This window comes from Brienomyrus brachyistius, chromosome 3, assembly GCF_023856365.1.
Source record: "Brienomyrus brachyistius isolate T26 chromosome 3, BBRACH_0.4, whole genome shotgun sequence".
Lineage (NCBI taxonomy): Eukaryota > Metazoa > Chordata > Actinopteri > Osteoglossiformes > Mormyridae > Brienomyrus > Brienomyrus brachyistius.
The window spans coordinates 14,074,823-14,099,855 of NC_064535.1; the positions used below are offsets into that span (position 1 = coordinate 14,074,823).

General features: G+C 49.3%; 1 protein-coding gene across 1 annotated transcript in view; it reads right to left on the reverse strand.

Moving 5' to 3' along the window:
- cdh23 (cadherin-related 23) overlaps positions 1 to 25,033 on the reverse strand; it is a 188,409-nt gene that overhangs the window by 100,801 nt on the left and 62,575 nt on the right. The window contains exons 8-10 of the mRNA XM_049007874.1: positions 10,871 to 11,065; positions 9,979 to 10,107; positions 6,429 to 6,507 (exon numbers count right to left, since the gene is read on the reverse strand). Coding sequence (XP_048863831.1) covers positions 6,429 to 6,507; positions 9,979 to 10,107; positions 10,871 to 11,065 — 403 coding nt within the window. The remainder of the gene's footprint in view (positions 1 to 6,428; positions 6,508 to 9,978; positions 10,108 to 10,870; positions 11,066 to 25,033) is intronic.

Sequence of the window (25,033 nt, forward strand, 5' to 3'; positions counted from 1 at the left end):
TGGGATGTCTGGAGGCAGCCTTAGCTGAGGGTGAGGCCAGCTGCCTGCGTATCCCCAGTCAGAAGAGTGTGAAAGCAGGACCCCTGGCCTGAAAATGGCGAGTAGAGCAGGACTGCTCCTCAGGTGAGACCAGGGGGCTCAATTTCACATTTGATCTGAGACACATTTGATCTGAGCCTTCACACACTGAACAAACGTAGCTTCCCAGCAGTATGGTCAGGCCCTCTCATTCTAAAACGCCCCAACTTCCAGCTAGATGGTCTATTTTACTGGCAAGTGTACATGATTGTTTTTCACAAAAAAGGATTTAATCGCCAGACCCTGGAAGCTATCGGCCGCATCTGATTCAATCAGATAAAGTTTTATGCCGGGTCAAATTTCGGAACTGCTGTTTTTCAGAAAATGCACACGGAGGAACCCTTGGGGTGGTCTTTCCAAAACAACAGCTGATTCACAAACTATTATGGAGATATCGCCACCAGGGCTGACTCATTCCGGAGTTCACAAAGATATGTTTGGACCACAGTTAGGTACCGGCTCTCTGACTTCCCTTGGGTGAAGCAGCCTCAAGCAGCCTTTGTGAATAGAGAGTCATATGGACAGTGGTTGAGCTGAGTGAGCATTTGCATCCTGGTCTGGAGGACTGAGACTGGGGCATGGGAGCATTTCATTTTCAGCACCTGTACTTGCACTGGTCACCACGCCCTGGTATTGGAGTGAGAGGGTCTGCGCAGTTACCCATTCCTGCTTCTGAACAGTCATGCAGTGTGTTCATCAGCTCTCACTCTCTGGGGCATCAAGACTTGGCTCTGAGATGTTCTTAGAAAGCCAGGCAGCTTATGGGCAGAGGAGTCATTAAGAGCAGTTTGCCCTTTAGAGTAATTCTGAAGAATTCACGGTGCATCGTAACTCTTCCGTTAATGGGCTCAGCATCCGCATCCATCAAACAAGGGAGCATGCTGGATTTTGGGTTGGGGGGAGGGGGGGTGCGTTTTAGGTTTGGTCTCTATACCAGTGCTTGACAAAGCATGCAATGAATGTAGTCGTCTATTGGCTGAGGAATGACTATGAAACATAGGCTTCACATGCTAAAAGACCAGGTAACGGAAACAAGTAAGCAGGCATAGTGTGGCTCCATGAAGAAGTATGTCTAAAATGATGGCTGATATAGCGGAATGTAGACTGGTAGAACAACAGCTCGGAGGCCATATAAGGAACACTAATCCCAAGAGTGGAACCGAGTGGAACCTTTAAGGGTTCATAGAGGTCCAGACCCTGGGGGGGCTGCAGGCTCTCTTATAATTATCGACCAGGCATTTGGGAAGAACAAATGATTTTATTAAAATTCATAAATCTCTGAAGAAGTCAAAGGTACTGACCAGGAGTGCATTGTCTATCCAGGGTGCAGGGTGCAAAGATACCCACGGGGGGGGGGGGGGGGCTGAGTACGGGGAAGACTGTCAGAGGCCCAAGAAGGGGGGGGGCATTAATGTGTAAGTGTGGATAGCAGCAGCTTTGGTTTGGAGTGGGGGTGAAGCATTCAAGTGGGGGGGGCTCACTACGACCCAGAAAAACATATCACAGTAACAGAGGGGAGTGTGGCTTGGGGCATTGCTATTTGAGGAGGGAACTTTGGTTTTCAGATCACCTGCAGAAAGGACCACTGGAGGGGGGAGCGACCACTAGTCAGACTGCTACCAAGTTTTATAAAGTAATTAAAGTCCTGCTTCCAAAAGCCACACCAGCAGCTCCAAGCTGTAAGCTGCAGGCAGGACAGATGTCATTCATGACCCTGGACCCTTCACACTGACAGAACAACAGACATGACACTGATACATGACAAAAGCGCACGATCACGGAAATGACAGAATCCCACTAAAATCTGGTATGTTTACGGGGTTAGAAATTCACTCCAGTAGAAACTTCATGACCAACAGAGTACTCACTAAAAACTTATATTGCGTTGAGAATTAGAAGTCACACTGTGTTGGGGGTGGGCTGGAGGGGGGGGGGCATTTTAAATATGAATATCACAATAAAAGAAAGCAAAAATATTATGGATGAATTGGCCGGACATGTGCGGGGAGTTAAGAGACATTGCTGATTACTGAGGGTGTAAATTCCGCTCTACCCAGATCAAAGGACCAGTTACCCACCCAAGCTGCATGTAATACAATTCCCTTCACATACAGAGGGATTTATGTGCATTTTGACAACAAAATGAGCTAGTTATCATTTTGGGTGGGAATCTCAGTTAAACATGGCTGACAATCATCTTTTCAATTTATGTGATGGTGGAAGAAAAAATAAACCGGGTCCCTCCAATCGAATTCAAGCAAGGGAGCGAGTGACCCGATGTGATCTGGGCTGACATTTCCAGCAGCAATTGCCATGTGCTGATAAAGAGAAAATTGAGAATCAAACTTCTGGAGCTTATGTGGCTTCATGGTTATCAATTGGAGCCTGATGTATCAGGTCTGCTGGCTGCTAGTCAGCTGATCAACCATGTGACCCATTTCAAATCGTAAATCCTGTGAATATTCTTTAAGGTCGTGTGAAGACGCCCACAGCACCCATCTGGGCAGTACATACTCATTCTGCCAGTGTGTAGGCATTCTGGATTTCATTAGACTGTATTATGGCTAGATACCTTTCATACAATACTAAAATACAGCAGTTAGATTGTGCTACATACTCATAAATGAAGTGGTCATCCATTAGCCAACTCTACATCCCAAATACTGCCATGCTAACATATCTCATGGGTTAGATACTGGCATGCTAATATTGTTTGCCTGGGAACTGTTAGCTGCAGCCGGTTGTTAGTCATAGCCTAGACGTTATAGTCTTGTTAGGTACTTCTTACAAGTCGAGTGAACGCTTAAGCATGTTTCACACAGTGACCGTACACATATTCCATGTGTGACCATCTCTCCGTTGTTACAAAAGTCTGTCAAGAAAGAGGTCAAGCAGGAGGAGAAGCTAAAGATTCTTAGCATTTATATGCAAAACACGACACAGGGACAAATACAGTAGGAACGCTACATATGGATATCAGAAATCGTTTGTTCAGTAATAATCCAAAACATCTCCATCTCCATGCCCTTTCGCCAGCCCCATCAGGCTCTCCATGACTCACAGACACATATACAGGTGAGAGCAAGGTTTGTGGTCACAGCACAAGGTCAGCTAGCTTGTAGCTCTGCTGGAGATGGGGGTTAAGGGCCTTGCCTAGGGGCCTAGTGGCAACATCAGTCTGAGGTCTCAGGATTCGAACAAACAACATTCTGGTTATTAGAAGAGAGACCTAAAGCCACAGAGCCTCACACATCCCGCCATTTTTTTAAATTAGAATTGAATAGTGAGACTTCAAAAGAGAACTGAAACTGAAAATCCCAGTTCATCATGCTGGCTGTGTCCATTAAACATGCCATCCTACAGGTTTGCAGAATGAGCCCTGCTCTGGCTACGGTGTACAGTACGGTGCAGGCTGCATCACCCGGAAATACCCCCAGCTAAGCCAGGCAGGATCACCGTCACACCGCCGCTTCTCAAGGACTAACCGCACATCAGCACGCCACGTTCCTAATTTGTCCCTTTAGGCCGCTGATCCCCTGCCAAGGGAAAAACGTCACTCCGCGGACAGATCGCGGGTGAGCGATGGCTACGTCTCATGGCGAAAAATAAACAGAGTGAGCGTCTCGCCGGCATTCACGTTTTTGACGGGTCATAAAACATAATGGACGTTGACCTTAAACTTCTGCATACCGCCTTCTTCTTGCTGCTGTGTGGAGTTCGGCCAAACTATGAGTTACGATGGAATCGTGCGGAAAGACGGAATTCGCTTTGCAAACACAGTGAGCGCCGCGCATTAGGCTCCATGTCAATTAGCCTCGTGCACGGATTCGCTTTTATCTCTCAAAGTGCAGGAAACCTACAGGGAGGGAAGATATCGGCGCTGCAGCCTGGAAGCCAGGGAACCCGGGGCCTGTCACGTAGAACCACGTGGCCTATCAGCCACACGACCCCAGCTCATGTCGAGAGCACGGCTTCGATCCCGAAGGGAGAAGAAGAAAAAAAAAAACTCTGTGATGCTCTTATGAAGCATATCTGCCATAATCTGCAAATGCAGAATCAGCTGCGAGACAGAGATAGACAGCGGGGGAGACAGTGAAACGAAGCCCCCCCCCGTTCATTAACATAAACCAGCCGCGCAATTAAAACCGCATTTATCTCAATTATCGAACTAATGAGACTTATCCCAGAGGACCGCGGCGCCCCCTCCTGGGATGATCCTGATGAAAAACAAGCCCCGCCCTGGAAGACACCCCCCAAAACCCAAAAGCGCCCGAGCAGCATCCTTCAGTAGTCATTATCTGTTAAGTACTGACAGCTGTATCAAGATTTCAGGCTTACCCTGCTAACTCGGCCCGATGCTGCGGCATTACTCATGATTACTGCACGGCTGCGGCTGACGTGCTTGACGCGCCCTTAATGCATTCACGCAACTCTGCGTCAGGACATGTCCTGTTCCTGAAGAAATCTTGGCATTATCTATCGAGTTCCCCCTCTGATGGAGGCCTGCCTGGTCGCGCTCTTACTGCAATGATGGGGGGACGCACTGGCGATTTTGGGAGCGTCACTGACAGGACCACATACAGCGATGGGATTACAGAGGGGCCTCCTTTGGCCCCTGGAATGTCCCTTGCCCTGCTGTCACTTATGACCCTTCTAGAACTGCCCTTTTCATTAACCTGTTGGTACTGGGCCAGGTGGTCTCCTAAGTCCCCACTCTCTCTCCCAACACCTCAGGTACCCACGGTGAACGGGATACAAACATATGAAGGTCCCTCCCCCAGGCTGATGCACTGGCAACCCCCACACGGTTTAACCCAAAGAACACCAGAAAAATAACCGAAAAGGACTTGCGATAACCCTGCCCGTCATGGTCCCTTAAACCTCATTTCTCCCATCACTGCTAACACACAGTGCTGGAGACGCGTTTGGGAAGCTTACAGATCCTGAGGCTTGATGCAGGAGGGTTTAGGAGCCCCCCCACCCTGCCACCCGTATCCACATGGGAGTGTTAGGCTGTCGCTGGGCTGTCATTAGGGCGTTGGAGTGGGATGATGCTCTAGGCACGGTCATGTGGCCATTTCAGGCCAAAGCAGTAGAACAGACAAGGAGAATCACACACCCAGGGCTCCAAGAGTCTGTGGGCTGCTGGGTCCTGCTGTTAGATAAGGAAGGAACAACATGCTAGTTCCATGACGATGGGCCTATAACATAAGGAACTACTAGGGCTAGAACATCAGATTGGCCAAGCAAGAAATGTAACCCGAGGGGCCTGTATGGCGAAGCTGGATTACCTGGTTAGCTGGAGAACTTGTCAGAATTAAGGTAGTCTAGCTAAATTTAAGTGAACGGAGATAAAGTCTGTTTAAACTAGAGTACCTCAGATCCAACAAGTTATCCGGGTAAGTAAGAAATGTGGCTTTATGATACGGGCCCTGGGTCTGTAACACAGAGCCCCTGCAGAGCCTGTAATGCCAGCCTGCTGCCGGAAGCAGACACATCCCACCCTGCCAGGCAGCTGCTCCGGCACCCGCTATTACTTCTGCTCCAGTTAAAGCCAAGTCACGCCATTTTCCGCGGAGTCGCTCCCTTCCTCTCATCATCTCGTCTCTCCCCATGTTATCGGCCTAATCTTCTCTCTCTCTGCTCCATCGCACTTTCATGCAAGCCCGTTTAGCGGGGTCCGATAGGACCCCCATTGCCAGAGCACGCAGTCATCTTTAAGGCCTTCCTGCAGCTCACATGTACAAACCAAATGCTCCATTGCTAAACACTATCGCGTCTGATTCACTAATTGGATGTACGGTTTCTAATTTGATTATAGCTCATTGGAAATACTGTTCTTTCTCTTAATATGTGGTTGAACAGCTCATTATGGGCCGTGAGCTGGATGTTTCCATTTAATTGTAGCGTCTCTTTCCTCCCTGCCTATCTATCTTCTCTTAGGCAAAGTGCCACAGTACTCCAAAGCTACCAAAAGAGGGCGCCTCCTTTACAGCTATAGGGGAGGTAGATTCTGCAGAGGCAGTACAGAGCACCTACTACATGAACAGGGGGTAAAATGATTTTGCCACTTTCACCAGCCCTTAGCATCCTGATCATGTCATCTCACCTTCTCCTGGCTGCCCACCCTGCTGCAGCACCCCCCCGCGTTAAGACACGCACATGCCGTCCATCCCTCGATGTGCTGGCTGATACGACCCTTTAAGTCTCCATTAAGCATTATACATTTTCAGAATCCTCTAGAGGGCGCTTCACCTCATAGGTAAGCAGTGAGTCCTGTAACAAGGAGTCGGGGCTCACGAAAGCCTAGAAAGGCTGATGTCAGACGGACACACTGGAGTGAGACAGACCTGACACAATGCTGTAGCCAATCCCCCGGGGATTCCCGCGGTCCTGATCGATGGCCATGATCTTCCGTACCTCATAGCCCTGTGAGCACACAGAGGAAGAACTGAAAGACTAGACACATACATGAACACAGAAACAAAATACAAGTATTTTGGAATTTAAACATTTTTGATTGCAGTCACAGATTTTTATTAAATTAATTTTCCGCTTGTGAGGACTGAAAAAAAAACGCCCCCACAATGTCAAATCAACAGGTTTCTATCACATTGTGGGGACTAAATGTAATGTATATCTGACCCACATACACGCATGCACGCAGATATACACGCACACACATGTACGTACATGCTTGCATAGACGAACACACGCAAACACATACAGGCACGCAAACACACACACAACCACTGATCTTGTCCCACAGTTTACTCAATTAAGGGCCATATTCTATTCTTTTCAAGTTCTGTTTTGCATATTCAAGGCAGAAACGTAGCGGCAAACCACGCCGATGACCAATAAACTTTTTTCTTTTAAATTCTGAAGTGCTCATTTCAATTGAACTGCCTTAAAAAGACGCATATTAAAAAAGATAAATAAATAAACAAACAGACGCGCTGGACGAGTGGTCTATAATACAAGGGGCTTTTCAGCCCCTTTTCTTCAATCAAATGTGGCTCAGATCCCTGGGATCGGCTTGGCGGAGCGTGGGTGAAGCTGCCAGCCTCCCATTGATCCGGCAAATTGTGTCTACAGCATGTTTATGCTGTTTCTACCAAAGCATCTCCTGCCATCGACCAATTACAGCCGAATCAATTATGGGCCTTTTAAGAGGACGCCTTTGCGCACGATAAGACATGCTGAAATAATATGAGTGATTCTCCAGCTGTTGATGCGCTGGGAATGTCTAATCGCACAGCCATCCCCCCTCCCCCCCCCCCCTCGACAGCAACCACCCCCCCATCTCCTCACTTCTTTCCATCCGCTCGTACCCTCGCCTGCCCTCCTCACCTATACCACATTCTTTCCACTTTGTTGGTTCATATCAACAAGTATGACAACAAAATTGTATTTGCCCAGAGAAATAAAAGCGTTTAAATGTCAAAAAACAACAGAAATATAATGGGGGGGGGGGGGGGGTACATGTGGAATGTGATTTTTTGGTTGCCGTGTCTATTGGGTGGGGGGATGGGAGGGTCTGCCTGGCAGGAACTGGAGACAAATATTTCGAGAGGTGACCTGTGACAGTGCCACGAGTTTGGTATTTGCTCGTTTGTAAATGTCAATCACTCAAAGAACAACACATGCATCCTCGCTACGGTCTTTATCTTGGCCAACTTCTTATTCTTGCAGGGGAGGGGTGATTGAGGATAAGTGAGAGAAGAATCCGGAAACGCAAAGCAGACTGGGACTGTGAAGTCAGACTGGTCCCGGCGGCGTGCGCAGACTGGAGCGGCACTGCCGGGCACTGGGTGGGGGCAGCTGTAGCGGGGAGCAGTAATGTAAGAGTGTCTCCAAGCAGCACATCCAACAGGTGAGTGAGCGCAGAGGCCAGACGAGAGAGAGAGGCCGAGCCGTGGGCCGTGGAGCAGCACCGGCTGGATATTGTAACGCAGCCGAGCAGAAAGCGATAATGTGGAGCAGGACAGCGGGAGGCTGAGATTAGAGCAAGCGGGGCTCGCAGAGGGGGAGAGAAAGAGAGAGCGGGGCAGGGAGTCACCGGCTTAGGGAGCGGCAGGGACAGAGCAGGGTAAAGGCGCACCCAGCCCCCTTGCGCCTGACCTTCCCCCTGACAGCTGACGGATAGGGTGGCCACGGTAACGCCCGCCAGTGCCTCATTAATATGCATGCAAATGTAGTTCCTGACATTTCAGTACAGTGCAGACAGATCGGGAGCGAGAGAGAGTGGGAGGGAGAGAAAGAGATACGCCATCCCTCTATGCATCCTCACCCCCCCTCTCTGGCTCCAGACAATCAGCCAACGAATAGGGGACAAGGAGGAGGGGGGGTTATAACGGAAAGAGGGGTGCAGGCATGTGACAGGGGAAACACGGCAGTGACACAGAGACACTGCGAACCGGACAATCAAATAAGGATGAGAAACATGCAGACGTTACAAAGATAGCAACAAAGTGATCGTCTCACTCACGCGAAACACAGAGGGAATGATGTCATTTATAGACTCGTAAGAGTTTGAGAAAATCGGTATAAAGGGGAAAGAGAATAACGGACGGGGAGTCAATAATAAGAGTGGTGAGTGATTTGCAGCTGTGGGCCATATTTTCATAGTAAGCTGGGGCATCAACACTACTCTGGCTAATTGTTTTCTGGGGACCGAACAGTGGTGCCAGTGCGGCTGATCACAGGGAGACACAGCTACTGTGTTACATGTTGTACTATATCTCAGCTATGAAGAAAAGCAAAAAACATAGAGTGTATATTTTAACCAGTAATGGTTCTGAGGGCTCGTCTGTCAGTAACGATACAGCGGTGTGATTTGACCATGATGGCAGAATCCCCCCCCAGGCTGACGGGATCTGCCGTCCTGCGGAAGGAAGGCGCTTAGCCTGCAAGGCGCCACCTCGGCTCGACTGGCGGAACTCACACCGCCCTGGAAGGGCAGGACAGATGGAGGGGTGGGGTGGGGGGGGGGCTTTTTTGGGGGGGATGGCAGAGGTGAGGGCGTGAAAACCAAAATCAAAGAAAAAAAAAAACTCTTCCTTTTGTGGGAAAGCCCCACCCCATAATACCGCCCCCACCCCCCTCGCCCGCCCCCCGCAGGCTGCAGGGCCTAACATGGCCAGTAAATAGGCCATGCTTGGGTGATAAATCCTGGCCTGACTGACCTTTGGTGGGCGCGTCTGGCCGGCGGCTGCAGCACGTTAATCTCACGCTTTAATAGCATTTCTATAACGCGCCGCTGGGGACCTGCCCACACGCCCTGCCCTTAATTACTGTCTATTTACCGCCTCCTCCCTTGGGGTCCCACTAGGTACTGCGGAGAGTCAAAGGGGCGCTGACACTTTCACCCGTGCTGTCACTCTCCATCTCTCTCAGACGGGCTCTTCTCTCTTGCTCTCTCTCTCACACACACACACACACACACACACACACACCCCATTCCTTGACCGTCGTAAACAGGGCCACTGGAACACACTCACTTACGTGCTGGTCAGAAACAGACATTGTACTGGCCAACATTACAGCTTTAGGAATCTCGTAGGAAGCCATTAGGGATTATGGAGTATAAAATATATCATATACAAACAATAGTAAATGCATTTACAATTACACTACACTTTCCCTCCCACTTAAGTAAATATGTTTCACATATTTCTAACTTGAATTTTCAGGAATATAAACTGAAAAATCCCCTCTCTTATTTGGGAATTAGAGAGACAGAGAGTTAGTGTCATACAAGCAGCTTATCCCCCAATTTCCACAGGTGCATCTAACCCGTATTCTGATTTATTTACTTCCTAAGATTTAATTATCTGTCCAGACTGGCGATCTGCCAGTGAAGCAGCTGTAAGCTTGGGACAGGGACTGGGCACTGACCGGCGGAGAGTCCTCGTAGATGTTGGTGCTGTAGGGGAGGTTGATGAAGATAGGGTCCATGTCCTGGACGTCAGTGATGATGATAGCCAGATTGGCCAGACTGGAGAGCGGTCGTCGCTTGTCCTGGTCCTGTGGGATTGAAAAATGAGTAAAGCAAAAAGCAGAATACAAGTGCCAATCTCATTCATCCATCCATCCATCCGCTTATCCAAAACAGGGTTTTGGAATGTATATAAACTAAAAATGAGTAACTGTGCAAAACCATCCATCCATCCAGCCATTTTCCAAACCGCTTATCCTACTGGGTCACGGGGGATCCGGAGCCTATCCTGGAAGCAATGGGCACGAGGCAGGGAACAACCCGGGATGGGGGGCCAGCCCATCGCAGGGCACACTCACACACCATTCACTCACACATGCACACCTATGGGCAATTTAGCAACTCCAATTAGCCTCAGCATGTTTTTGGACTGTGGGGGGAAACCGGAGTACCCGGAGAAAACCCCACGACGACATGGGGAGAACATGCAAACTCCACACACATGTGACCCAGGCGGAGACTCGAACCCGGGTCCCAGAGGTGTGAGGCAACAGTGCTAATCACTGCACCACCATGCCGCCCCATACAGTGTTAACCACTGCACCACCATGCCGCCCCATACAGTGCTAACCACTGCACCACCATGCCGCCCCATACACTGCTAACCACTGCACCACCATGCCGCTGTGTCTTTGCTTGTATACGTAGGTCTGTGTCTTTGCTTGTACACATAGGTCTGTGTCTTTGCATGTATACGTAGGTCTGTGTCTTTGCTTGTACACATAGGTCTGTGTCTTTGCTTGTACACATAGGTCTTTGAAGACACTAGGGTGTGATGGGGAGCACGCTCACCGTGGCGTTGACGGTGAGCTGGTAGGCCACTGTGGTCTCGTAGTCCAGCGGCCGCGATACGGTGACGGTCCCGCGTGCCCCATCAATGGAGAAGAATGGCGACGGAGGCTGAAAGGAGAAGAGCACGCTGCCGCCTGTGCCCTGGTCGGGGTCCGTGGCGTTCACCATGAACACGGAGGTTCCCACTGGGGTGTTCTGTGAGGGGATGGGGGAATGGGGTTACTGATATTGCAGGATAGAGGGACTGTAACCACAGAGACGGACCAGCGCTGGACTCCAGGGGGAAAGAAAATAAATTCAAGAGACAATAATCCATCCATCTTCCATAGCTGTTTATCCAGTACTGGGTCTCAGTCAGCTTGAATGCAATCCCAAGATGCTCTGGGAAAAAGACACCCTGGATGGACCTGCAAACGCGGGGAGAACACATACACAGAGGTGGGTAGGGGGATTTGATTCCGTAACTCTGAATGTAGACAATTCTGCCAGGCCATGTTTAATATAGTATTTGTTTTTTGTATCCTGGTTATTCAAAACTCATTGCTGTTGTGTGGCTATAATGCGCCATCACATTAAAAGCATGAACTACATTGTGAACCAACATAGGAACAGAAACAAGCAGCTGCAAGACGTGTTTCACATAACGAATCTAAACCAAACCCGTCCGAAGTCCGTGGGATCTTTATAATCGAACCCGAGACAATGCGCTGTCACCACTAGAGTGAGCATGCCCAGTGAAGACAAGAGGAGAACGAGGTAAAAAGCAGGAGCACGCATCGCCCTGGCACACAACGGGAGATTCCAACCAGCGCTGACACACACACACACACACACACACACACAGACATCTAGAGCCACCAAGCCTGGCCCTAGATAGATGATGGGGACACATAAAGCACTGTATCAGGGAACTATTACCAGAGCTGCCCACAAGGGTGTGCTGATGAGCGGTTTGGGGACTGATCTGTCACAGACCCAATTAAGTTAAAAAAAAAGAAGGTGTGTGTGCATGTGCATGTGTGTCGCATATGAAAGGAAGTCATCCCACCCTGGTGTAATCACCCAAGGGGGGGGGGGGGGTCATAGATCAACTGTGACATGGGCACCAGGTGGCGACCTTTCCAATATGTTGCTATTCCCCAAACAACCATTCAGAACCATGGAAAATATCGCCCTCAATCCCATATGCCCCCCCCCCCCCCCCACATGCCATTCAGGGTGAAAATAGCCCTATTTAAGTCTATGAAACCCCCTCCCTATATCAATCTAGGGGTTTTAACGCCACCTCTCCTTCCTCCTCCCAAGGGGAACCCCATGATGGGGGTGTGGGTGGATAGGGGCGGGGGGGATTTGTCTGTGGCTATATCGTCCCTCAGATGTGTACATGATAGGTAGAAACTCAGGGGACTTCCCCATATCATCAAGGTACAAAAGCACAAACACCTTGAAGCAGTCGTGCAAACACACACACACACACACACACACACACGTCTCACCGAATTCATACACTTGTACAAACACCAGTGCCAACAGACAACACACAAGCAGCTGCTGCACAGACATTAACATCCTCTCTCTCTGCCTGCCACACACACAGCCCCGTCCCCGGAGCCCCACCCTCGCTGACGAGCCCATTACCACATGCAGTAGGGAGGGCAGGTGTGTTTAACTGAAATCGAAAGTGACACAAGCAGCAAAGTGTTTACCCGCTCGTGTCAGTCGAGTCGAGTCCCCTAAGGCAAATTCCACGGGAGTGCAATTAAATAAGTGATGCCCCCCCGCCTATAGCTTGGGGTCAGCACTGGGGGGCGTGAAACTGCGAGCTCTGTAAGGCCACTCAGAGCGCCACGCCCACCCCAGCGGCGATGGCCGCGTAATTGTGCCAAACCCCGTGACCTCCAGCGCGCCAGCATGGAAATGAAACAACAGAGGTAATAAAAGCTGACGGCCTGCGGGGGTTGCAACCCCCCCAAAAATTAGAACAATTCATCCATCTTCCAACCGCTTACCCAGATCAGGGTCATGGCCTATACCCTCCGTCCAAACCGCCCCCCCCCCAAAAAAAAAAAAATAAAAAACTCCCCCGTCCCACCCCACACCCATACAGCCTGAATCCCAACCCCCCCTTCCCTACACTAACAACCCTTTCATTTTTTTCCCACTCACTCCCCTCCCTCCAGGTGGACAAGCACACATCAGCAGTCTCTGTCAGGTGCATCTCGATGGATTACTGTCTCGCTGCTGCAGAACAGAGAAACTGGGGAGGGGAGCACTTACCACAAGCAGAAGAGTCAGATTTGCAGGGGGGGCTTGAGCTGTGCTAATGACTATGGTTATAATTCAAGGCTCATTAAATTAAAACATATGGAAGATGCAAGCAGGCTTATTACACTGGATAGAATCAGAATCATTACCATACTTCAGATTGTAAAATTATATGTTTATTATGGAGCAACTATAATTCAGAAATATTGGAACACTCTATCTTACAAAGATAGTCTTTTCCTAAAGTGACATATGATTTTGCCTGTTTATAAAGGTAAACATTTTACAGGAGCCAGTCAGGTTTATATGCCTCTTAACAGCTTGATATTGGGACTTGAACCAACATCCTTCAGGTGCATTCCATTAATTGACATGCCGCACTGTCCCTACGGACAGGTTGGGCTCTTCCACCCCGCATCTGGCTTCCCACGGTCCCCGGTGTTTTCATTACCGCGGTAATCCCTTTCCCACAGTAAAAGCGAGAGAGTGGTATCAGTAGGAAGTGTGAAGATGTGGAGATGAATGGGGAGAGATCCGGAATGATCAGGGGCAGACTGGCGCAAATATGTGGTGACAGCACATCCATGCAAATGTCAGGCAGAATGGGGGAGGGCATGCTGGGAAGGGTGAAAGGGTGTTCCCGGAATGATCCGGGCAGGGCAGCCAGAGGGATCTCGAATCAACGTGTGAGCATCCTGCTAGCGAAAATCGATGGCTGAGACAGGATGCACAGCCATGCATGAGAGAGATAAAGTGTGTGTATGTGTGTGTGCATGTGTGTGTGTGAATAAAAGGTCAATAAAATTATAGCAGAGACACTCTGTATGAGAGACATGGAATCCGACAGGAGAAAACGCCAGAACTTTAATGTGCTTATTTGATTTCTTTGATATAAGCTTGTTTGCATGCCTCTGTAAAGTAACGTACATGAACTCTCACTTGTTAACTATAAGTACAGGTTTAAATACGCTTTCCTAAGACACACCCTCAGCCCCAGAGCTACACGGTTGTCTGTCTGTATCCTGGGAAGGAAATATATTCCTGTAACTGGTACCCAGGGGTGCACTTGTTGAATGCTTCCACAGCAGCCTGCCCCATTCCTCCAGCCCCATTAAAAGGCCGGCATGATGTCACTTCCTCCTTCCTGTCAGTCACACATCGTTGCTTATTCTCCTGTTTATCTAAGGATGATCAAAAACGGTCCTTGGCTTTCAGGGTCTCGGTTACTGTCAATCCAAACTCCGCCCCGGTGGAATACTGCGAGCAAGCTGTGCAGGTGTGAAGCGGGGAGGGGGGTGGGGAGGAGGCCATGCATGGCGGGGTCAGCACACACCTTCCTGGGATACCTCCAGGCTGCTATGGATCCCCCTTATCTGCCCACTGCTCCCCGGGTCCACGGCACCCTATTAACACTGCAGGCCTCTTGCCCGAGTGTCCTCTCCGATAAGCACTCTGCCTAACAAGCTTCCTCCCCCCACTCCTGATCCACGCTGGACTCCCGCACAAGTTCTCCCAGCGACTCCACTAAACACTCTGCACAAGAATCTCTTTTGAGCCAAACGCTTGGGGAACGGCAAAGTTTGACACGCAGATGCGCCGTCGTAGACAGCGTTGGCTGTTGCTGCTGTCTTTTGCTCTAGGAAATTCCTACCTCGCTATGTACTGACCCTCTCCTGTCCATCAGCATGTTAACTGCCTACCTTAGCAGTACCAATATGCAGCCCCCCTCCCCATTACTGGCAAATTAAGTCAGATGCTGATGGGATGCTGGCACTGGGTGGGAGAAGCCGTTTGTCTGCTCTGGGGAATCGTCCCCTCATTAAAACCGTAATGTGACAGCAGAGGCAGCCGGCACTCCTCATCTGTGGACAGGCGCGGGTTCTCCTGGTACGGCGGCCCGGGACCGGATCCTGGACAAAGTTTCATTTTTGTACCGCGGTGGATAATTGGTCCGCCTGAAACCGAGGGCCGCCTGTGATCTCCAGGCCTGTTCCTCGCGGCAAGCAGGACTAATCGCGTCTCGCTGGCAAAGGGAAGAAATGCTTTGGTATGCCCCCCCGTTACAACTGCCCGTATCTCTGCCACCGCAATGCCGGGGGCTTGTTATGACTCGCTAGGTCAGCACGCCGCAAGCAAAAAGCTTCAGCGTCAGCCAGCTTAGTTACCGAGCGCGAGGCCCCAGCTTGCTGCTCCGGGTACAGCCCCCCCCGAGGTCCCACCGCAGTTGGAGTTCTGACCCGCGCATCAAAACGTCCAGCTGTTGGCTCCGCCGCCCGCCACAGCTGGCCCTCCCGGAGCGTTTGCTCGTCTCAGCACCACTAATCCCTGAGACATTTAATGCTTCTACACCCCGAGCCACTTACAAGGTTGCCCCATTTACACAGCTGGGTGTTTCGCAATTCCGAGTACTGGCAACATCACAGCCTGGTTTCAAACTTTTGGGTTATAATCTGTGCCCAAGAGCAACACGCCGTCTATGTCGCTTTATAAAGAAACGCACCGGTTGCTGGATTCCTGTCTGTTACCATCCCTGTGTCTGGATGATGAAGAAAATCAGTTATATAACAACAAACTGCTTGTTTTACTCACTCCCCATGGGATTCTAACGGACTTAAATGCAGTTGTTATTTTACTGACTGATGGTAAATGTGAGTCAATAGAATCCTTCGGGTGAGAAAAAGTGTAATATTTATCCTTTCACTGGCTAGTACGACATGTGTATTTCAATAAAAGGTGCTGCAAAACACAAGTGGATTAATGTCTGCCCGCTGAATCTCTTATTGTTTTACTGCTGAGCGTGTTAAATTTCCAAAGCGTGTTAATGGACGCTGTATTACGCTGCCTGGTGTGTAATATCGAACACCCCACTGATAGCCACTCACTCCTGACTTACAGGCTAATTTGCTGAATAACTTGCATGCAAGTCCTCCATCCAGTCAATTTCTCGACTAATAAACCCATATTCAAGACTTTCTGTTCTTTGCTTTTAAAGAAATTCCCACACATCAAGAGCGAATAAATTTGGACTGTAATAATAAACCTTCTTTTATGGAATTGGAACTTGTTAAATGTGTGGATGGAAGTTTGCAAAACTGTGGATTCCTCTCTGAGGGACAGCAATCCCTCATTCAGCTGCTTATTGAGCACAGAGTCAAAAGGCGGGGGACACTCTGTACGGCATGCCTGCCCATCACTGGGCCCATGCTGTGAGAAAGGGAACGCGGCGGGTAAGCTATGGGAACGCTATGGGCATGCTGTGGGTACGCTACGGGAACGCTATGGGCATGCTGTGGGTACGCTACGGGAACGCTATGGGCATGCTGTGGGTACGCTATGGGAATGCTATGGGCATGCTGTGGGTATGCTACCGGAACGCTACAGGCACGTTGTGGGTACGCTATGGGAATGCTAGAGGCATGCTGTGGGTACACTACGAGAATGCTATGGGCACACTGTGGGTACGCATCGGGCACACTGTACGTACGCTATGGCAATGCTACAGACATGCTATGGGCACGCTACGAGTACGCTGTGGGTACATTATGGGAACGCTATGGGCACGCTGTGGGTACGCTACGAGCATGCTGTGGGTACACAATGGGTACGCTGTGGGTACGCTACGGGAACGCTATGAGCATACTGTGGGTACACTATGGGAATGCTACAGGCACGCTGTGGGTACACTATGGGACTGCTACAGGCATGCTGTGGGTACACTACGAGAACGCTATGGGCACGCTGTGGGTACGCATCGGGCACGCTGTACGTACACTATAGGAATGCTACAGGCATGCTATGGGCACGCTACGAGCACGCTGTGGGTACGCTATGGGCAAGCTGTGGGTACGGTATGGGCATGTTGTGGGTACGGTATGGGCACTCTGTGGGTACGCTGTTGGTACGGTTTGGGCATGCTGTGGGTATGGTATGGGCACGCTGTGGGTACGGTATGGGCACGTTGTGGATACACCATGCACACGCTGTGGGTACGCTATGGGCACACTGTGGGTACTCGAGGGGCATGCTGTGAGTACGCCATGGGCATGCTGTAGGTACGGTATGGGCATGCTGTGGGTACACTATGGGCACGCTGTGGGTACACCATGGGCACGCTGTGGGTACGCTATGGGCATGCTGTGGGTACAGTATGGGCACAGTGTGGGTATGGTATGGGCACGCTGTGGGTACGCTATGGGCATGCTGTGGGTACGGTATGGGAACGCTGTGGGTATGGTATGGGCACGCTGTGGGTACGCTGTGGGTACGGTATTGGCACGCTGTGGGTACATTATGGGAATGCTACAGGCATGCTGTGGGTACGGTATGGGCATGCTGTGGGTACGGTATGGGCACGCTGTGGGTACATTATGGGAATGCTACAGGCATGCTGAGGGTACAGTATGGGCACGGTGTGGGTACGCTGTGGGTACGCTATGGGCACGCTGTGGGTACATTATGGGAATGCTACAGGCATGCTGTGGGTACGGTATGGGCACGCTGTGGGTACGGTATGGGCACGCTGTGGGTACATTATAACATTCCACAGGACCATGATAAGTGTCAAAAGGAGGGCTTTCCCAGCAAAAACACAGGAAGTGAAACAGGGGGCTAGACATGAGGGTATGTAAATAATGTGAATTTATATATAAAGTGGGGCATTCCGGGTAAACAGCTTCCTGTTCGCCATCCAGCGCCTGACACACGCCGAACGACTCCTCTCTGCCCGCTGATCCTCACATAAAGACGCCACGCTGCAGGATGCGTCTGCAGCCTGCGGTCCCCAGGCCTCAAATGCTAAAAAGAAGGATAATCTAAAGGGGGCACAGGGAGGATAGCAGCACTCTGATCTCCCAGACGTTGGGGGAGAACGTCACCTCCTGCTGGATGGGGGGCTCAGAGCAGGGGCACGCTCGCGGGCTAAATACCATCCCTAATCACAAAATATGATGGGGACTCCCCTAGCGCTTTCAACTCGCCGTGAGCCGAATGAAGCGCCTGAGCGCGTGAGGTTCCACTCCCCCGCCCGACCCCCCTTCGGGGGCAGAGCCGGCTGATCCCCTTCGGAGATGCGGCGGAGTTTGATGGAGTTCACAGAGTGCTAACCTTGAACTGCGGGAACCCACTGTCTCCACCCCCTTACCCTCCCGACACCCCACCCCCATTAGTGGTCGTTGCGGAGCAGGGTAGGGGCGAGGGTGAAACAGAGTGATGGAGCCACTCAGGAGGCCCCAGGATTGGCTCCATCCCCCACTGTCCAGACAGCCGCTGAATCCCCATGGATGACTATCGACTCAGCCAGTGCTACGCCGTAGAGGCTCAGAAAGGGACTCACCGAAAGTGTGCAGGAAGTGGGTCGACCAACAGAATGCAGAAATAAGCAAAGACCAAAAAGCCCAAGATCAGAACCGCCAAACTGCATGGATTTCATTCTCTGATTTGTGACCTTTCAGGGCCAAATATTTATGGGTCCACTGCTTGTCCTAATGTATTCACTGGCCGTTGCGTAAGACCCAGCTCGCAGCGTCAGTACTCTTAATTAACGGATGAGTGAAAATGTGGAGGTACATTGCTTTGTGTTTTTTTTTTTTTTTTTTTAGTGCCTGTGCCTTAAATTTGCACCAATTTACAGGGACGGGTTCCCACAGAGGAGGAGAAGCAAGCGAGGCGCCCCCAGAGTGGTTAACGCCGCAGTCCAGCTGGCCACGACAATGACTGCCTGATTACACCCACGCAGAAAGCTGGGGGCACATGGTTGCCCCCCTCCAGCTCTGACCGCCTCGTCTCAGCAGGTCATGAGGAGCTGGACGGGCTACAAGGAAGCTTCTTTCCAACATTTTGCTCAAGCTCGATAGTTTCAGATGCCTACATTTGAAGAAAAACCCTGGTTCTGCTGCTCTCTATTGAGATAAACCTCCATCCAAGGTAACGTCCCCCTCCCCCCACCATCTGGAATGCACCTATCACCTATGGCACCTAACTGAACTCAAGAGCTGACCCTCATTCTCCATCCACTGGTGGGAGACATTTTCATACCAGTGATCAGGAAGGCCAAAGTGAAAATCAGTGTAGACTTTATACTTATTATTTCTTTTACTTTTTCATGATGATCATCCCAGCTGATTAGAATTTCATTAAGCATCTTGTTAGTGTCTTTGGCTATTTCATTATTCCCATCATTAAAACAAAGAGCTGTCACTTTCACGGGTGGAGATCAAAGCTGAGCACACCCTCCTCCCACCAAGTACAGAGCAGACAGGAAGTGGATGCCTACCCTTCCTTTATCAGGTAACTTCAGTTTGGCAGGTGGGACGAATTTATCACATCATCACCTCAGCTATTTTTATAACAAAATAGGCTAATTAGGGTTCACTTGTTACTACCAAATATTCATATACGAGATCCATATAGAACTTAATTTCTAAAAGCACAATTCACACATATATGGTAAAAAAAACAGCTCATATAGGCTAATATATGCATTAATCATAACGCTAAGCCATATTTTAGTCCAGAAATTAGCTTGATCAATTATTCAGCGTGTTATTCAGTCATGACTCCCAACGTCCTTCATGTTTTGTTGTTTGATAAATGACCATTCGAAGCTTTAGGGGCAGTAAGACCTGAAAGGCTTTCGAATGAGTTGGTGTGGATTGGCAGAGATCAGTGCCTGTCGCGTGGAGCAACTTGTATTTGTGTCTCTATCTGGAAGGATCCCTGAGAAGAGGAGCAATCACTGACTAGGGGTAAATTGAGCGAAACAGTGGTAAAAAAAAAAGAAAGAAAATGGAAAAGAAAGTGAGGGGTTCAAGGGTCAGGGGTCAGAGGTCATTCCAATCCACAGCTTGTCTTAGTCACTTAGAAAGTGGCTTTCAGTTATACTATATTTCTCCTGATTTCTCTTATTTGTGAGGTGCGGTGGACTGAAAGGCGGCTTTGCTGTTACACGCACTGACAGAAAGGACCATCCACACTCTTCCCTCCTCATCCTCTTCCTCCCCTCCTCATGCTCCACTTGCATCTCTCCCTCGTTCACTGTTATTTATGTCGACACATAAAATTGTGCGCAGCCCCCCCCCCCCCCATAGAGTCACGTGTGTCAGGACGACTCGGGCATGCCGATGCCAGCCCCCACCCCTCCCAGCACCATCTCGTGTACCCTCCGCACCACGGACCCGCTTAGCTGCTCAAACGCACACCACGTCACTGCACCCTCTGTCTGACAGAGACGACAAGGACGGTGGAGGGGGGGTGGGGGTGCTGCAGGTAAAGGTGGGGCGGTGCCTGAAAACGGATGGAGGTTTTATCTCCTCATCCCCCCGCCTGCCAGCCAGCACACTGCTCCTCACGCCTGGTTGCCTCCTAAGAGTTTTTCCTGTTTATTTAAGTGTAAAGGTAATCAGCTTTAATGCCGTGTGGGGCGTGAGGCCCCATGGCTGGGGGGCCTGGCATCCTGGTCTTTGTTCCACAGGGAAGAAGCACAACCAGACCCCACTAATGTATTTAATTTATCTGTTTTTAAAAACTCTATTCTCAAAACCCATGGAGAATCTCTTTTGTGAAATTTTTCTGAACATCGGGCCCCTTCGCTGACTAATTCCGAAGCATCGTTCTCGCAAACAGAATGTCTAAAGGAGCCGAATCCGGGACATGTCAACACAAAGTTTGTTTCTACGAAAGTCACCAGACATGCATTAGACACACAGATACGAGTATTGTTGCTGGATGTTAATAAACTACTTATCCCAGCTGACAACAGCCAAATGGAGAAGGAGTAATTCACATTTTCTGGGGAAATGAATCGTATTTCATCTACTGCTACAATTTAAGTGCACCTTCTAGGTCCTTTGGTGTAGCCTTTCCTGGAAAAGTGTAAAATAAGGTTGAGAACACAGAGTAAAGAGAGTAAAGAGAGTCCTAACGCCAAAATCCTTGATATAAATGGTTTTTCATTCCTTCCTTTTTCTTTTCTTTCCATACTCTTCTGTTCTGTTTTTTTCGCCTTTTGGAATGAAAATCTTTTTTTTTTTTTTTTAAATAGAATTAAATGCAAATCAGGTTGGAGCTGATTATCATATAAACGGCCATTGCCTGAGGGGGCTATACTCCCACGACTTATTTATTTATATTATGTGTTTTTTTCCTCCCAGCCCTTTCAATAAAACAAAAACCTTAACTAGTGAAGCACTTTGGTCTTAAGGACATGGGGAAGTAAAGCCAGGGTCCAGACAGGAGGGCAGACAGACAGGAGGCAGAGTGTTTGAAAGCAGATAGCAGTCTGTCGTAGCCCCAATCAGAGTCTTCCTTATGGTTACATTGGCCCGTCCGATTGGCCAGAGACAGAGACTCACTTAGACTGGGCTGACCCCAGCTGGCAGTGGTATAAAGAACAGCAATGGGGGGGGGGGAGGGGGTCTCGTTAATTACCGGTTTGTCTGAGATGGACGCCGAGCGGGGCCATCGTTATCCATCTCAGTGTGCTTGCTCTCACACCAAGGGGCCTGAACGTTGATTGGTTTGTAATCAATGTTTTCAAAGTGAGATTTAATGCCACACACTCTATTGTGATAAATCTTTATAAACTGAACCAAGCAAATTCAGTAAAAACATTGTATATATTATTGATTTTAAATATCTTAAAATAAAGTAAAGAATCTTGAATTCTGAAAATAATATTTAAATGATATTTATGAATTACCCTCTATTATCGTCTTCTGATGTCAAAATCATAAACTCAGTTAATTCAAGAAACTAAAATTAAAAATTAAGAAACAATGTCATGGGGGTCAGTGTCCTAGAATAAGCAGCTCACAGCTCTGCACTGCACAGCATTTGTGGCCTGGTTGTTAGCATGATTCACAATGGGGCAGGGGTCGGCTGCATTTATCAGTTTCCTCCCATGGTGCAAATCATGCAGTTAGGTAACCTACAGTGAAGGTATGCCCATCTGGGGTGTCCCCTGCCCGGTCAGGTAGGCTCACCGCTGCCCCCTACTGGACTGGAGGTAGATCAGCGTGAGTGAAATGTTTAAAAATGTGTAAAAATATGAAAACGGCATTAATTCTATTTGTCTCGTTTTCATTACTTCTGATTTCCGTTTCTTTTTGCCGTGACGCCAGTTCATTTCCTCCAGCCGCTTGGCATTTTAATTCGCCACGTGGCGAGGTCGTCGACATTGCAAGCAATTAGCAAACAGACAGTGACGCTCGCCAGATCGTAACGCGATGCCGGCTCCGCTGCCGACTGCAGCCCCAATAAAAGGGCGGCCGCTCCGGCACCAACGAGCCGGCAAAATTAGAAATTGATTACGGGGCGAACAGATTAGAGATGATAAATTACGGAGACGGCCTCATGTGGCCTGATCCGGATCTGACGGACAAGCCGGGACAGCACATCCATTGTTTGGCATGTTTGGTGTAACCGGAGATAACAAGGCCACGCTCGGAGAGGATAAATTAACGTCGGCCATCTTGAAATTAACGCCGGTGTGAAACAAACAGCTCCAGTACTCAAAGACTTCACTGGTCCTAGATTTCAGTCTAAAAATCACACCGCAAAAGAGGGGAAACCAAAAGCTAGAAAAACAGGTCTGCACACCATCATAACGCGAGCAGCAGGGCAGCACTGGGCGATCAATAACGTTCACTTCAGTGTATATAGAAGAAAATTCTTCGACATCATTCACCTCTGAGCTGAAAGCTATTTTGACAGTTCTTTAGCAGTTCATTGCTTTTTCCCCCAACTCTGTCTTCGTCTTTCTCCCTTTCACACATTTTGACTCGCCAGCGACTTCAGGATTGTGGTGCTCACACGCAGATGAACAAACACGCCTTCCTCTGCAGCAAACAAAGATGGAGGCAGTGCGTAGTAAACCGGTAAAATGCCACATCACACATGTGTCCACCCTTCCCAAGCCCAAACGATAGTTCGGGCACACACATCCTACTCTGCTCCCAAAATTTTTTTCACTGCCATCCTTCAGAGGTCACGCTAGCCTCCCCCCACCACTGTCTCCCCCATGCTGTTGTTCCCTCAACCCTATTATCAGTTAAACCTACATGCTGATTCTCGATGATAAGCGGCCTCCTTGGCAGTCCGCAAGAGGCACTCTCCACCTTTACAGAGTGCCGATAATGTGACCCCGATGAACGGGACGATCAACTTCACAGACGCATCACTTAACGCTAAAGCGTTCTCTGGAAAAACACCAGGTGAAGGGCACTTCCTGAATGCTATTAAGCCAGAGGTATAGAGGCGAAGAAAAAGGAGATAGAAAGAGAAAGAGAGAGAGAGAGGGGAAAGGAGGGTTAGTCACAGCAGGGACAAAAAGAACAAGAGAGAGAAAAAGAGCAAGAGAGAGGGAAAGAAAAAGAGAGATGGAAGGGTGTGAGGCAGGCGGAAAAAACGCCAGGCCTGCTGTTAGCCTCCGTTTGCAATCACTTCATGTGACGCTGCAGCAGAGAGAGAACAGGGAGAGGGAATGGGGGATGATGGGGGGGGCACGGAGGAGAGCGAGCAGCGAGGCAGGGCGGGCCACAAGAAACACAGGAATGAGGGGGGTGTGAACATGAATATGGGGGAGGGGGGCACTTTCTTTCTGCACTGCATCTATTATTGTTCATTATTAACATGCTAGGCAAACGAGTCTTCCATAAACGTTCATTACAACACGGAGATAATTATAAAAAGAAATTTAATTAAATCAGACACAATAAAGTAAAATAAACTAAATTAAAGGCAAAGCAGCATTCAGGTGGCTCTTTCTCTCATTGGAGGAGAACGTGGAGAAAAATTCCCAGATGTTGGTGGAGAATGAGAGCAGTGCGAAGCCTACATGAGCTCTGTGGAAGACATCAGGCACAGAGGACTGGGAAGCACCTGCCTGGGTCACAAGGCTGTGGTACAAGCAATGCTGACATTGAACTCTGTGTAGCTACATGTATGCGTGTGTGGTGCAACACTTACCAAGAAGATCTGTTTAAAAGAGGAACCTTTCTAGAGATGTAGAATAAAAATGGGAGATGGGAGGTAAGGAAAATGAAAAGGAAGGAACAGGAAGGGCAGCAAAGAAAAAAGAAGGAACAGGAAGGACTGCAAAGAAAAAAGAAGGAACAGGAAGGACTGCAAAGAAAAGGGAGGAACAGGAAGGACTGCAAAGAAAAGGGAGGAACAGGAAGGACTGCAAAGAAAAGGGAGGAACAGGAAGGACTGCAAAGAAAAAAGAAGGAACAGGAAGGGTAGCAAAGAAAATGGAGGAACAGGAAGGACTGCAAAGAAAAGGGAGGAACAGGAAGGACTGCAAAGAAAGGGGAGGAACAGGAAGGACTGCAAAGAAAAAGGGAGGAACAGGAAAGTCTGCAAAGAAAAGGGAGGAACAGGAAGGACTGCAAAGAAAAGGGAGGAACAGGAAGGACTGCAAAGAAAAAGGAGAAACACTTAGAGATACTTGTTTATTGTGTCCCCCCAGTATCAAACTGTCCTGTACATCACTAGAAAGGGAGCATGAATATGCTCAGCAGTTGGTGAATGAGAAAGCAAGAATTATGAAAAATGTAATCAAGGAAGAGACGGCAAAGGTCCCCGTGCACTGTTCTCTGCACATCTGCATCACGCAGGCCTGGACGTGCAGGATCGTGGAGGTACATGTGCAAACGTGAGCTAAGAAGCTATCTGCAGCACCCCCCCCCCCCCACCATGCTGTCCCTGCTCTTATTCTCCTTCCTTCCACTCTCCGGAGGTTGTGGAGGGGGGTGGGGGTGGGGTACTAAGGCTTAATTAAACATCAAAAAGCCTCTTGGGAGGGTGGAGGTGTGGGACTTGATGGCACGAGAGGATAGCTACTCATAACAGGGACAAGAAAGTGAAATTCAGATGACTCTATGGAAAGTGTGCCAGATAAAG